The sequence below is a fragment of the Pleurodeles waltl genome, chromosome 6 (assembly GCF_031143425.1).
Source record: "Pleurodeles waltl isolate 20211129_DDA chromosome 6, aPleWal1.hap1.20221129, whole genome shotgun sequence".
NCBI classification, from domain to species: Eukaryota; Metazoa; Chordata; class Amphibia; order Caudata; family Salamandridae; genus Pleurodeles; species Pleurodeles waltl.
In genome coordinates this window covers 1315886002-1315902825 of record NC_090445.1, presented here as the reverse complement: position 1 = coordinate 1315902825, position 16824 = coordinate 1315886002, and the positions used below count along the sequence as shown (strand labels likewise).

Here is a 16824-nt window from a genome sequence, read left to right as displayed (position 1 = left end):
AACCGCCGGCCCGTCAGAATATGGAAAAAAGCACCGCCAGCCTGTTGGCGGTGCTTTGGTCATTTTTTCCCTGGCGGTCCAGAATGACCCCCAAAGTGTTCTAACTCGGATACTGTTGGCATTCTTTACAGATGAGAATATCCTTGGCAGAGCCTGTTCAAAATGCAGTATTTTGCATATTGGTGGGAATTTTGGGCATTTGGGATGCATCCAAGTCCTGAGGTAACTATCCTAAAAATGTGACCTTGGTATACTGGTGTTTTTGTTACCCAATAGGGGCTGCGATAGCATGATGGAGCCGACCTGTGAAAATGTAGCCTTTGGAATATTGTAGGAATTATTGGAATATGGTGAGCATGCATAGCTCAATGGTGCACCCCTAACTTGGACTGATTCTCCATCATGTTGCCAACCTCTGGCAAAATGCTGTCCTTTCACATTGGTGGTAATTTGTGCTATATGGATCATCTGTAAAAACCGGTCCTAGGTTACTTATGTTCCGGTTCAGGGAGGACCTGGCCTATCAGTTCGTCTGACTGTTCCCATGAGGAGCAGGGTCAACACTGATCTGCATATGGCTGGGACCAAACTGAGGTGGCCTGATGGGTAAAAAAGACTATGGACTGAGATGCGGTCTGAGAGAATTCCAGTGGCTGAAATGTATTTAAGCATCCCATCCATCACCTTGTTGTTTTTGCATGTGGGTCATCGGTGGCATGATAGGCCCCAACCCTGGCAAAATTCTGGCCCTGGCATTTTGGTGTTAGTTGCATGTGGAGTGTGCTCATGGATTGAAGGTGCAAACACCTGGAAACATTTTAACTGGGAGTATTGATGGTAATGCTTTGCAAAAGATGGGCATCCATGCTTACTGCTGACCCTCAGTATTATACTGGCCCTAGCATTATAGTGGCAATTCCGGGCCTGTTGTATACAGCCATTTCATAGCGATGCCCACGTTTGGAATGCTGTTGCCTCTCTATAATGTGAGCAACAACATTACTGAAAGAGGATGTAGAATCTGTGTAGCACCACTCTACTTCCCTACAATGCAAAATTATTGTATTTTTCATTCGTCCATGCTTCCAGGATGACAAAATTAATATAACTGGAATGTACAATTCTAATATACACTTTGCTAAATGGCAGAGCATGTGAATTAAATTCCTGATCTGCCTAAATCTCCTATTGCTTTTTAGACATTTCAGCACAATTGTGCTGAAATATGCATCATTCTACCACATCATACTCAACATTATCTTAGAACAGATGAATCTGCAACACTGGTGGGCATGGACAGACTTGCTTTGTACACCATACGTGTACTGGACTAGTTCATGAATGTTTAGTCAGAGCATATGGCATTTAGTTAATTTATGTGAAAACTGTGCAGTAAAATTTACTATTTTACCTCATGTTTTCAAATTGTTCTGTGGAGTGAACTTTCCTACACCATCTCGATGAAAGCAGACACCATGGCATTGCTCTTTGAAATATGAGGCAGGTGTTACGCTCCACCTCTTTCAAAGGTAACAAGCCCCCAATGCCGTACGCAATGAGTTAGTCCAAAAGCTTTCCTCATCCCTTTTGTCATCTATCAATACTTTCCCTCCCAGAATAGTTCAATTTCTAGTCATTCCAGAACAAGCAAAGTGGAGGTACATAGGAGCTGTGCTGTTGATGCTTACTGATTCACTGTCAGAAATAGAGTTTAGCCGGCTCTTGACTCTATGTAGCCCACTTGCATCAGATGTCTGGCTGGTAACAGTGGAGCGTCGTGTGGATGGGTAGCTGCTATAGGACCTGGAGTCTTGACGAGACACTCTCAGCAGAGATCCAAGGCAAGGAATATACTTGGCTATGGCCATCCTTGAAAACAGAAAACACCATGTATTAGTCGATGTGTGATTTTAAAATAAAAAACACGTCTAGTGCAGCATACACTCACTATGATACACTTTGCCCCTTCATTTCAAAGTTGTGCACCTCCTGCTGAATACCAATTTTCTAGAACTTCTCATGCGGTGAAATATCAACAAATAAAAAGCATCCATTTAGTTCAACTATTACTTTTCGGCAACAGAAACACTGGTACCCTTTCAGGGTTGAAATATATTGTATTTTGTTCACCAGCACCCACATACCAGGACATTCCTTTCATTTTTATAAATATTTTTATTAAAGGAGATACAATGGAACCAATAACCAATACATCATCATAACAAATATAGCTACAGTATAAATTATAAAAGATATCCAAGTCAAAAACACGATTTAAGTAAAATGTATATAGCAATGTTCTTGAAGAACAGAATAAACCTTAATCCTACTACAGATCTCATTACAAGGATTTTAGATAAACGTTTTGGTCACCCACTCCTGAAATGTTGAATTATTTTAGTTATCCACCTTTGCATGATTCAGCATAGTGATGTATGTTAATTTATTATGCTTATCTGATAAACCCATTGCAGAGGATAACCCAAGTAGCACCATCACAGGATTACACAGTAATCTAGTTCGGTCTCACAGAGCTCAAAATTAAAGTTTATTCTAGTACAATGCTTTATGACCTGAGACCAATTACTCATCTCACAAGGACCGTATCTAAACCAATAAACTAAAATATCAGGGTTAATCTTATCTAAAAGAAACAGGAATATGATAAATTAAGCATTTTGCATAAATCTGCATTTTATGGTAATTGATCCCCCTTAAAAATGCAGATCATTGACATTATTTCACATGCATAGGCCCCTATTTATACTTTTTTAGCGCCGCATTTGCGTCATTTTTTGACGCTAAAACAGCGCAATCTTACAAAATACAATTGTATTTTGCAAGTTTGCGACGATTTTGCGTCAAAAAAACAACGCAAATGCGGCACTAAAAAAGTATAAATTTGGGCCATAGTGTTATTCTAACATTCCCCTCGCTGTATCATTTACCAGAAATTCTCATTAAAAAGTATTTTTTTAGACTTGCCAAATACATTTCCAAGAACCAATCAATCTCACAATGTGGTTCTCTACTAAGCAAGAAATCAAATTGGTGTTGAGACCATTACTACTCAGGTCAATACTTAACAAAAGGGATGTGTACAGTTCTAGGACCAGATCAGCCAACCTCTAAACTGCTTTAGTGACGGTTCTAAACTAGACTAAGCTATCCATTTGCCCTTTATTAAAACGTCTATGATTTTATAAAAACATTAATTTTCCATTTGGTGAATATTACTTTGTCTAAAAATGGCTGATCCTTGAGGGTTATACCATTAAAATGAGCAGCCACTTTTAAACCAGAAATACAAATATTAATATTCTGATAAAACTGCTCTCTTCTTTTAAAGAACCATTGCAACACCTTATAGCACATTCTCTTAGGTGCTCTGTCAGCCTCATAATGTTGTCAATTTGATTTCCTTTCAGGATCATATTCATCAAGTCACTGTCAAAATATCTGCGAATCAGATGCATATTTTTAGATCTTGAAGCTATGTGTGCAAAAGTTGCAAAACAGTGGGGCATATTTATACTCCGTTTGCGCCGAATGTGCGTCGTTTTTTTCGACGCAAATTCGGCGCAAAACTAACGCCATATTTATACTTTGGCGTTAGACGCGTCTAGCGCCAAAGTATGGGCAAATAGCGTCATTTTTTTGCGTGAACGCCTTCCTTGCGTTAATGAGATGCAAGGAAGGCGTTCCCGTCTAAAAAAATGACAGCGACGCAAATGCGTCGTATTTATACTCCCGGGCAAAAATCACGCCCGGGAGTGGTCGGGTCAAAAAACCCCGCATTTGCGCCACTTTTTAACGCCTGGGTCAGGTTAGGCGTTAAGGGGCCTGTGGGCTCAAAATGAGCCCACAGGTGCCCTCCCCTGCCCCCAGGGACCCCCCCTGCCACCCTTGCCCACCCCAGGAGGACACCCAAGAATGGAGGGACCCATCCCAGGGACATTCAGGTAAGTTCAGGTAAGTATACATTTTTTTTTTTTTTTTTTTGGGTGGCATAGGGGGGCCTTATTTGGGCCCCCCTACATGCCACTATGCCCAATGACCATGCCCAGGGGACATAAGTCCCCTGGGCATGGCCATTGGGCAAGGGGGCATGACTCCTGTCTTTACTAAGACAGGAGTCATGTAAATGGCGTCTGGGCGTCGTTTAAAATGGCGCAAATCGGGTTAAGACGATTTTTTAGCGTCAACCTGACTTGCGCCATTTTTAAGACGCCCTAACGCCATTTTTCCCTACGCCGGCGCTGCCTGGTGTACGTGGTTTTTTTCCACGCACACCAGGCAGCGCCGGTCTGCTTGCGCCGGCTAACGCCATTCAATAAATACGGCGCCCGCATGGCGCTTCAGAATGGCGTTAGCCGGCGCAAAATTTTTTGACGCTAAACTGCGTTAGCGCAGTTTAGCGTCAAAAAGTATAAATACGGGCCAGTATGTCTTAATGTGTGGAAAGGCTAAGCCCTCTTGTACTTGAGACCTACATAAAGTGCTAAGTGAAAATCTGGACCAATAAAAAGGAGGAAAACAAACTATCTGCTTCCTTACAAAATTAAAATTCATAACACAAGGAACAGCAATACACACAAAATTAAACAATGGCAAAATTGACATTCTTATTTGGGCCACTAAGTCAAGGATCAAGCGAGGGAGGGCATTATATCTAAATAATAAGAATTATATTTTGGGATGTGGTGATCTGTAATTTAAATAACATGTTAGCTCATTTAAATCCACAAATATAATTTAACTTTATTTTTAAATGACCCTTGAATCTCAAGTACGATTATGGAGTGCATTTACCTAACAAAAGGCAGTTTTTTGATTTAATAATTTTATATTCACCACGTTCATGAAACTCCAAAAATCTTCAAAATTCTCTCCTGCATTTCATTATTAAATTTAAAAATCAGAAAAAATATTATCTGCATAAAACTTAGTTTTTCTCCATTTTTTGGGTAGCATGGTATATACCTTTATCAGATAAAACAGCTATCGTGAGATGATCTATATACAAAGCACACAAAATCGAGGATAAAAGGCAACCCAGTCTAGTTTCCCAATTTACCTTTAAAATGCCCCATCTAATAAATTTACTATCAATCTGGCCTTAACACGTCTCTATTAAATACTTAGGACGTGTGAGCTGGGAGGAAAGCCAAACATTTGTAAAGTAAAAAAAAAAAGAATCTCCCAGCACATGAGATTGGAAGCTTTCTCAGCATCTTTTAAAAAACTATAGCAGGAATCTGAATAGTATTGAAAACATCTAATGCGTCTATTAAATCATTTGCATTGCTGTATATTTCACAACCTGCAATAAAGCAATTTTGATCTTCAAGGGTCAGCTTATTATCCGCTCTATTAATTCTATTAGCTATTAATTTACTAACAATTATATAGTCTGAGTTCAGTAAATGAAATCCAACCTTTTGGATTTTTGCCTTTTAAAAAAAAAAAAAAAAAAAAAAACTTGCCACCTGTTAAAACATAATTTGGCATTTTTTACACGTAAGGGTTTAAAAATTCTATGACTGTTTTAAAAAGGAATCTGAGGGAAAGCCATCATCTTCACATGCTTTTCCATTTGATAGTGTTGATGCAAATGTTATTCGCTCACAAAATGCTTTCAATAATAATGTGCAAAGTTTGTGTTTAAATAAAACATATGCTGAATGCAAAATTTGTAGTGGGCAATCATACTTTAATGTTATAGGCCTGCAAATGAATAAGAGGGCTGATCTAAGTTAGCTGAACTGTCAATGCCATGATAACTGAAAAAATAATGCATTAACATTGAAATGCCTCTTTTTTCACATGAAGAGTTGCACACAATGTTTTTTTATTTCAAATGTTGTATTTTTCCAGAAACCTTCTGTTAGGTACTGAATAGGTGTTTGTTCTCACTGGGAGAAGAGGAGGTGACTGGAAAAACTGTCTGGACTACAAAATATCAACAATGTAACTATTAAAGGTTTAATGTCCCTAAATCCATTGTGTCCATACGAGAAAATGGGGAGTTTGCTTATTCCCAGGAGTTTGCTTCTATTGTAGGATGATGAAGAAGACAGAAGAATATAATGTTGCAATCTAGAATTTGTGTGTTTATATATGTGTGTGTTTCCAGAGTAGAGTAGGATTCCTTCCCTGAACCTCTGACTGGAGACTCGCCTTTCAGTTTCTGATGCCTTTTCTTCATGAAAGGATGTCTTACTTAGTGCCTCATTACGAGTTTGGCGGTCATCGGACCGCCATGGTAGCTGTGGCAGTCCAACTGCATCAACTTTGGTGGTCAGACTGCCGGATTACGAGTTTGGTGGTTGGACTTCCAGAAGACCACTAGTGGACCGCCGGCACCGCCATAGTATTTGCAGCAGGGACCAAGGTGGGTACTCCTGGACCGCCAAGCTTTCAATGGTGATCCCACCGACATAGAAAGCTTGGCGGTCAGGCAGGTATGGGGCCCAAATTGGGGGGCCCAGGGAACACAACCCCTTTAAGGGTGAGGAGGAGGCCCATGTGGGCCGCCCAAAGAATTTGGGGTTCAGGGGTGTACTGTGCCGCACACAAGCTTTTCACTCAAACTCAGGGCCTGATTTTGATCTCTGCAGAGGGGTTACTCTGTTGCAACAGTGATGGATATCCTTTCAGCTGAAATTCAAATACCATTGTTTTCTATGATATTTAGATTTCAGTGGATGGGATATCCATCACCGTTGCGACCGAGTATTTAATGATTTATTGTTAGGTGGATGATTGGTCCTCTCCTCTCTTCTCTTTGTCGACAAACAAACGAAGGTCTATATGACCAGTGGCTGGGGGTACATAATGATTATACCAGAAGGTTGAGATACAGAAAATCTTACTCCCTCATTAGTGATAAAATACCAGAATCAAGTTCTTCAATTGAAAAAGGTTCTATCAATCTGAGTACAGATTAATTGCGCAACGTGAAAATAGGCAATGCTTTGAAAAAGTTAACCAGCTGTGTTAATTTTTTCCTGATGGCTAATATAAACAGATTTATAATAGTCACAAACAATATTCGTAACTCTTCCTCTGTATGGAAACCACTGTCATACCAAGGAGTTCAGAGACCCTCACACAGAAGATAGAAACCTTCTTTCTCTTCCCAGGAGATCAGAGGATGTCTCTCTCATGAAATCAACATCTTTAAGTACAGGTGAACTGAGTGGTGATTCTCCCTGGAGACCATGGTCTGTCTACCTTTTATTATTCTTGATCCCAAGACTGACCCCTGTGTGCCGAAGTCAAGCACAAGGTTGGCCTGTACACAAGCCAGACCAAGAGATGCATGAGTTGACCATGTTGTAGCGTCATCTCCAGCCTGGCTTCTGTGAATAACTACACCACACACGGAGCTGTAAATCACATATCTTTATTCTTCTGCATTTACCTGTGAACTCCCCAACTTTCTAAACCGTGCTTTAATATCCCTCTGCTCTAGTGATTACATCACACTGCTACAGAGTGCGTTTGGAGCCAAAAAGGTTCAGTCAGAAAACTTTCAAGACATTACACATGTTTGTTCCTTTCTGTGAACTCATTCAACATTAGTGCCCCTATGAGCCATACTGTAGTCTGCCACTTCATTCTCAATGCGGGGGCAACTTTAAGTGTAGATCTGCTGACTGGGAGACTGACGAACCCCCACATCATGAGATATCCACATTTGTAGAGAGAGTCCACCACTAACTGTAAGGTGGAATAGGATAGGCCTATCTTCCTGGTTGTTTTTTTAGAAATTCTGAGAGTGTCCTCTACTTTACGAGTTTAGAATATCACTGCTTTATCATTTACAATTGTTGCTATGTTTTCAGTAGCCTGATTCAAAGCAACAATGTTTTTTTAGGAGGTCTGTAATTTTCCATTTTACATGTTAGAGTTTGCCATGAGGTTACAGGAGGTATATGCTATTTACCCTATTTACCCATCTTTATCATTGCTGTATTGTTCTTATTTGTGTTTCTGTTTGATGGGTGTTCCTGTGTTGGCAATCATCTAGTGATTGACAATGACACATCAAAAATATATTTTGTGCTTGTTTATTTCATAGTTGTATCACTGCATTAGCTTAATATTGTGTATTTAATTTATGTGCTTATGTCTTAATGTATTAATATGAAAAAACAAGGGTTTGGCCAATCTGTTAGACCAGGAACCTTGGGGCAATGAAATATAACAAACAACATTGGTACACTACAGGATTATTTAAAACATCATTATCCAACAACTTGGGAGGTGAACAGAATCCAATTCTTACTTGATTCTTACTTGATGTGGTTGGGTCATGAATGTTTTAACCAAGTTATAAAATACAGTTTGAATACAGTTTTTGAATTGTTTGCCCTCTGTGAATAGCAGCTATATTCATCAAGTTTGTGAATCATTATGCTTTGGTAAGTCTACAGTGAACCATTATTGTTTGTCTTATTAACTTATTAGTGTGCACTAGTCCACTTAAAATCAACAAAGTCAAACATTGATTCTTTTCAACAATGGAAGGGAGAGTCTGGTTAGTAATAGAATACCTTGTACAATATTATCATTACAAGACAAAAAATATTGAGACAAGTGCAAAAAGAGATGGCACTGGACAATGCTTGTTACAGTTTTCGTTTTGTACAATTTGACAGACAGACGTGGGCAGCTTGAGCGTTCATTTCATCTTTCTTGTGAACCAAGTTTCTGAATGTTTCACCTATTATTCAATATTGTTTTTGGCAATATGGGTGCTTCAATTAGCTGAAATGGGTCACAGACTTAAAGGTGTTCCAAACAAGGGGCACCAAGACATAGCTTGCCCAGGGCCCCATAAATCTTTAAGAGGGCCCTGAAAAAGTTGAAAAATGGAATGTAAATGCAGGTCCTCAAAAATTAGTGCTGGTACGCCCTCTTCTCCAACCACCGGCTCAAATTCGGCACTCTTTTCAGGAATGGCAGATGAGAGGCTGCAATCATCTGGTTAGTTATTTGTGCATTGGGTTGATAAAAACAAAACTCTGTCTGTCAAAGTCCCAGAGTTTCTCAGCAATTCCCTGCACAAAGAGAGGAAGGGTATCTCAAATTGCCAGAAGCTGAATGAATAATAAGGCAGTTAGCCCTGATATCTATTTAATCACTGAGATGGTTCTTGAGGGACAGCAGCATGCAGATTGTCACATCCACAAGGAAACTAAGGCCCTCATTTATACTTTTTGGTGCAAAACTGCACTAACACAGTTTTGCACCAAAATGTTTAGCACTGGCTTGTACCATTTCTGTGCACCAGCCGGGCACAATGTTTATGGAATGGTGCAAGCCGGTGCAAAGGGTATGGTAGCGTAAAAAAAAATGACTTTAGTCAGGTGGAGCTGGCGGTATGGAAGAAGGGAGTTTCGCACCAAAAAATGACATTAGGCAGGTTAATGTAAAAAAATGACTCTAACCTGCCTAGAGTCATTTTCTAATGCAAAACCATCCATACCACATGACTCCTGTCTTAGAAAAGACAAGCGTCATGCCCACCACCCCACCCTGGAAATAGGCCCACAGGTCCCCTAACTCCTGCCCTGACCCAGGCGTCAAAAAATGGTGCAAAGCAAGCTTTGCAGCATTTTTTAACCCCTCCTTCCCCAGTGCATGATTTTTGCATTGGACAATAAATAAGGTGCTAGGGCCTTAGAGTCATTTTTTGCACAGGAACACCTACTTTGCACCTCATTGTCGCAAAGTAGGTTTCCATGTCCAAAAATGACTTTAACTCCATAAATTTGGCACTAGACAGGTCTATCGCCAAAGTATAAATATGGAGTTAGTTTTGCACCGAATTTGAGTAAAACAAAATGACACAAATTTGTGGCAAAACAAGTATAAATATGCCCCCAAATGTAAACCTCAATACACTACAGAAACAAAACCACTCACCTTGCTGCACTGCACACAATGGATGCAGCATCCCATGGGCCTGCACCTCATCCCGTCCACCGGCCTTGCGGCAAAAGGACCCCAGTGGGGCAAAGGCACCCACAGATAGAGACAAGAGTTGGCTCAAAGGATGATGTTTAATAGATCGCAACACGATAGCTGCTCAGCTACTTCTAAAACCCTGATCCAGCATCAGGTCATCTACAAGTGATTTAGCACAAGGTGCCCCATGAACATGAGGTGCACTAAGGGCCATAGAGAAAGCCCTCTTCAATCTGCACTCCAGTCCCAGAGCAAACGGCTCTGTGCATCGGCCCAGAGGCCGGCTGTCTCAGGCTAACCAACGCACCATGGCACTGTGTTATCATTATGGTTTGGGCGGGGTTCTGACTTAAATGTGTTCAGTCATAATCTCACAGATGGTAGCTTCACCCTCTCGGCCCCTCAGCCACGCACATAAATCAAATGTCTGAACCTGCAGTTCTTTTGGTACTGAGCAGGATTTCTATTGGAACAACATATCATCTGTAGGGTAAAACTAATCTTTCTCACGACTGTCTAAACACAGCTCTTGTTCCCTATTGGTGGGTAAACTATTTAACGCTTGGTGAATTCTGCATCACAATGATAGGTAGATCTGACATTGAAGGATCAAATGCGACTTTGTAGTCAATGCTTGTTCGTCACAATCCAATTATCCCTGTGATTATTTTCTGACACCTCCTGTTTGAAATCCCAAAAATCAGAAGAATCGTGAGGCCACACTTTCACGGTGTGTAGCCATACTGAAATGCACGATCAAGGGAGCTTTTGCACTTCTGCTCTGTGAAGGTTTCTGTCCTCCCTGAGCTCACCTTGGACACCTGCATTAATATTTGACAGGTGTACTGACCCAGGCAAACTCCACACCTCATCCAGCCACAGCAAGCATTCAGCCCTGCTTCGTACCCCAGCCTGACCGACCCCTCCCCTAGAGCCAACCCTCATCACAAATTTACATATCTGGCTTGCTGACTTCCCTTACCTACATTGCTCCAGCATGCCAAAGGCTGTTCACCTTAGAGACTTGCAGCAGATATGGGTATGCCCAGCACAAGATTGACACAATCTCCCTTGGATTTTCAAAGACCAATGAGAGCTCTCTGGACACCAATAGAACCACAACATTTTCCAAGGCTCAGGGCACTCTCTCACAGTGAGTCTATTCCATGGCGCCCTGCTACTCACAAATGAAACAGAATTCTTATCTGGAGCTGCCAGAAGCTTCTCAAGGATTATTGACATTGCTGCACTGGACACTGCAAAGGCTCCTGTCTCCATTTGTCTGTGTTCGGGGAATTTAACCCAAATCTTTTTAAATCGGCTGAGGGCAACAGAGGTCATTGCCTGTCCTCTTTGAACAGCACTTGCCCATCTCTTAGGACCAAATGACCCATATTTCACTGCAGTTCAGATGGAACCCATCTCCACTTTGGTCTTCAAAGTTCTTGTTTGAATATATTCGACTACCACCAAAATCTACACCTGCAGCGGCTTCACTCAGAATCTTTCCCTGGACTTCCATAAACACAGCAGTGTTCCTCCTACTCGTCGCAGCTTGGTCCCTGTGTCTCTCAGCACTGATGAGGATCAGTATGGGCCTGATGCTCCAGCATCATCCATTTTCAGGGCTAGTTGATCCAGCAGTTGATTTAGCAGATTCCAACTTCCATTGCCACCGTCCTGCTGTCTATATCAACCAACACCTTTTCTGGGGTCTGATGAGTGTCGTCATCGGGTGTCTTAACCTAGAGTTCAGTTCATTCCACTGCACTAGTTCTGCTTACCAAAAGTGGCCCGCTAATCACTTGCATTCAATGCCCAGCTCTACTCTAGAAAGCCAGGCGCCATTTAAAGTTTGAGAACAGGTTGAGGTTGATTTAGCCCCAGGACCTCTAATCATTGACTTTACCAGATAAAACTGGGGTTTCTGAATGCCAGCTATCCTAAGGGAAACTTCAGAGGGAACCACCTACTAGATGGTTCGATTAGTCCTTTGAATCTATACGCAGGTGGGGCGACCGATTTGCATGTTAGGACCACTACCAACCTCCACCAGAGTTTCTCCTGGCTTCGCCGAGTTCATGATCTTTTGTGCCCTATCACAAACGATCATGCTCTACCTCCCCAGCAGATTGGGCGAGATGGACCAGTGGGGTGCTCGCTACAAGGATGCAGCAGGATCCAACCTCAGCCGATGCGCACCAGCCCTCTCCTTCTTTGAGCAAAAGGATTCTGATCGTCCCTCTGACTCACACATGTTAGACTCTTAGGGGGTCATTACAACATTGGCGGTAAAAGCCGCTTACCGCCGTGCAGAAGACCGCCAATACACCGCCACGGCCGCGGAATTCTGCCACAGCTATTATGACCCACATCTCGGAATCCGCCGAAATTCAGACACCCACACAAGTCCGCCACACCAAAGGTCAGTGATAAACTGGCGAAAACAAAACCTCCACCGTCATGCCAACAGAAACATGCCCATGCTATTACGACCCACAAATCCATGCGGCGTTCTTTCAACTGCGGTATTCCATTGGCGGTACACACGGCCGCGCTCAAAATACACACACATATCCAAAACACCGCCACATTGGACAATTCAAAATACACACACCTGATACACATACAAACACCACTCCCACACACCCAATACTATATAAAACACACACCCACATCAACCACAAACCCCTATGACCAAAAATTATAGACGAAGGCGAGAGAGAGAGAGCACAGCAATAGACAACCCCACCACACAGAGGCACACGACACCATCACCCACACAACATCCACGCACAAAACAACCCACATCACTACACATCACCACAATCATCACCACATACACCACCCCACACATCACCTACACCACCCCATGGCACGTCAAAGACACCCCAGGTTTTCGGAGGAGGAGCTCAGGGTCATGGTGGAGGAAATCGTACGGGTAGAGCCACACACAGCTATTTGGATCACAGGTGCAGCACACCTCCATAGCTAGGAAGATGGAGCTATGGCGAAGAATCGTGGACAGGGTCAACGCAGTGGGACAGCACCTTAGAAATCGGGAGGACATCAGGAAGAGGTGGAACGACCTACGGGGGAAGGTGCGTTCCGTGGTCTCCAGGCACAACATCGCGGTTCAGCGGACTGGCGGCGGACCCCCACCTCCTCCCCCACAACTAACAAAATGGGAGGAGCAGGTCTTGACCATTATGCATCCAGAGGGCCTCGGAGGAGTCGGTGGAGGAATGGACACAGGTAAGTCAAATCTTAACTATCATATCCCCCACCCTACCTGCATGCTATCACACACCCCCACCCTCACTCCCTCCCCTATCACTCCAACTCCTCACTAATGTACTAATAGTACAAACCACCCATCCCAACATCAAGCCCTGCATGACACAACAAAGCATGGTCACCCCTCACTAAAGCATGGCCACTGCACATACCCATAACACCCCCCCAACCATCATCACACAAGCCCCCACACAGGAATGCTAGCACTGGGGTACACGCTCACCCACCCATTGCACACCATGACACACACAGATGCAATAATCATGTTTTTACACCCCTGCAGGACCACTACCTAACGTCACCAGACAGGAGGGTCCAGACATCTCCACCCCACCCACAGAAGAGGCCCACAGTGATCACAGCAGCTCTGGCCAACTGGATCCAGATGACCAGCCCGGACCATCGTGGGCCTCGGGACAGTCGGTTCCCCTCGCACAGACACAGCCCAACATTGACCTTCCACCCTCTGGAAACACCAGTACAGCACCCACCCAGCGGGCCCATACCTCCGTCCCCAGGACACGTCAATCAGCTGTGTGTCCACCACTACAGGGAACCCAGAATAACCCACCACCCCAACAACAACAGGGACCTGGGGGCAGAGGTAGTGGGCACACAGTCCAGGGGATGGAGGCCCAGAAACACAGGGGAACTGGGAGGGCTGCTGTGCAACAGGGGGCGGACAGGCCAAGGGAACCCACTCTCCACAAGGCCCTCTCCTCCATCATGGGAGCATACCACCACTCCCAGGAGACGATGGCTACGGTCCTGACCAAGTTTCAGGAGACCCAGCGCCTTCAGGAGGAACAGTATTTGGGATTCAGGGAGGAACTCAGACCCATCAGCTCCACCCTGGGCACCATTGTAGGGGTGCTGAAGGACATACAGAACACCATGAGGGACACCATGGCACTCTAAGGGGCCCCTGACACTAGCTAGGACGATGAATTGCCCATCACCTCCGCCGGCGCTAGTGGACAGGAGGCACCGCCACAGGACCACCACACCAGCACCTCACCCCCTGCAGACGGAGAACCACCCCGCAAACGGTCCCTGAGATCCAGGAACAGGACAGAGCACGATGGCAAGACCCCCGCCAAGAAATGAGACAACCCTGATTGTCATTCCACTGTCCCACTTTGTAACCCTGTCCATATTGGAACTGCCCCAGCTCCACTTCCTATGCCCATATGGGCAGTGCACCTGTGAGACTAAGAGACTGGACTTTGCCATGGACATTCCTTCACCATCCCCCCTCTCCATTTTACCACCCCCTCCAATAATTAGCACTTCAATATACACCCTTGAAGCACAAAACAATCTGGAGTCAGTCTGTGATTTTGAAAATCTGTATTAGCTATGACAATGACAAATTCCGTTCGAAAATGTAATGTCAACATACCTATGTCACACATCACAAGTCCATGAAGGATGCAAGCAGATGACACACGTTGGTAACCACACCTGTGAAATGTGAAACCGTAATGGAAATGTACAACTCAGTTACCAAATACTGCTTGAAATTGACAGACCGGATAGAGGTAGAAGTGTGAAAGTACTTGTAGTAGTCAAGAAAGTGTTCTCACCTGTGTGTCACTGGAAATATTGCTGTATGACAGAGTCCCTGTTGTCAATGTCTTCTTCCTCTGCTTCCTCCTCATCACTGTACACAGGCTCCACAGCTGCCACAACACCGTCATCTGGACCATCCTCCTGCAGAAAAGGCACCTGGCGTCGCAAAACAAGATTGTGAAGCATAGAGCAGGCGATGATGATCTGGCACACCTTCCTTGGTGAGTAGAATAGGGAACCACCTGTCATATGGAGGCACCTGAACCTGGCCTTCAGGAGGCCGAAGGTGCGTTCGATCACCCTCCTAGTCCGCCCATGGGCCTCATTGTAGCGTTCCTCTGCCCTGGTCCTGGGATTCCTCACTGGGGTCAATAGCCATGACAGGTTGGGGTAACCAGAATCCCCTAATAGCCACACCAGGTGCCTCTGGAGTTGACCCATCACATAAGGGATGCTGCTATTCTGCAGGATGTAGGCGTCATGCACTGAGCCAGGGAACATAGCAATTACCTGGGAGATGTACTGGTCTGCCAAACATACCATCTTTACATTCATGGAATGATAACTCTTCCGGTTCCTGTACACCTGTTCACTCCTGTGGGGGGGGGGGACCAAAGCCACATGGGTCCCATCAATGGCACCTATGATGTTAGGGATATGTCCCAGGGCATAGAAGTCACCTTTAACAGTAGCCAAATCCTCCACCTGAGGGAAAATGATGTAGCTCCTCATGTGTTTCAGCAGGGCAGACAACACTCTGGACAACACGTTGGAAAAGATAGGCTGGGACATCCCTGATGCCATGGCCACTGTTGTTTGAAATGACCCACTTGCTAGGAAATGGAGCACTGATAGCACCTGCACTTGAGGGGGGATTCCTGTGGAATGGCGGATTGGTGACATAAGGTCTGGCTCCAACTGGGTACACAGTCCCTGGATTGTGGCACGGTAAAACCTGTAGGTGATGATTAAATGTCGCTCCTCCATTGTCAACAGGTCCACCAGCGGTCGGTACACTGGAGGATTTCGCCATCTCCTCACATGTCCCAGCTGACGGTGCCTAGGAAGGACAACAGCGACCACAGAGTCAAGCAACTCAGAGGTATGTACCCACAGCTACACAGAACACAAAACAAAATCCAAAAAGTTGTCTGTATGTGTGTTGAGTCCAGGCCTAGGTATGTGTGACTCAGTTGAAAATGAAGCCATGTGGGCCCCTGAAATGGCGGCTGCCTGACCTCTAAACTGGGACAATGGGATGTGAGGTAACTGCGCTGGCGTTGTACACCGTCACGGTAGGCGGTCGAAGACCGCAGCGCAATGCTGCATTGGTTAACATTGGACCCTATGGGTCCCAGGAGCCAATGACGAAGTGCGCCAGCGGTGATGATACGCACCGCCGCGGACGTGACCGCCATTTTCTATCTGTTCAATCACTCGATACCTGATCTTCGACAGGAGAGGACCTACCCTGCAAGTGCTGCTGTGACCTCGGTCTGGAAGAGACAATGGCACGTGCGGCTGGGGAAAGGGCCCCTGCCTTCACTGCACAGGAGTTGGAGAAGCTCGTGGACGGGGTCCTCCCCCAGTACACGCTACTCTACAGTCCTCCAGACCAACAGATGAGTACATAGGGTGCAAGTTGTATGGGCTATCCCTGGGTGGAGAGGGCTGGATGTAAGAAGGAAGGGGGCAGAGTTTTGCGAGCATGAAGGACTGTGAATGCATGTGCCACATGGCAAGGGTAGGGATGTGGGCCACTCACTTCGACGGTGCAGTTGGTAATGACTTCTCTTCTTCCCCTGTACATGTCATGTAGGTCAGCACCCACCAGAAGAAGGATATTTGGTGTGCCGTCGCCAAGGACGTCCGGACCCTGGGGGTCCACCAGAGACGGAGCACCCACTGCCGTAAAAGATGGGAGGACATTCGCCGCTGGAGCAAGAAGACGGCGGAGGCTCAGCGGGGGATGGCCTC

General features: G+C 44.7%; 1 protein-coding gene across 4 annotated transcripts in view; it reads right to left on the bottom strand.

Moving 5' to 3' along the window:
* OPN4 (opsin 4) overlaps positions 1-16824 on the bottom strand; it is a 714562-nt gene that overhangs the window by 53723 nt on the left and 644015 nt on the right. For all 4 annotated transcript variants that reach the window (XM_069240595.1, XM_069240596.1, XM_069240598.1 and 1 more), the window contains one exon: positions 1689-1869. In XM_069240595.1, coding sequence (XP_069096696.1) covers positions 1689-1869 — 181 coding nt within the window. The remainder of the gene's footprint in view (positions 1-1688; positions 1870-16824) is intronic.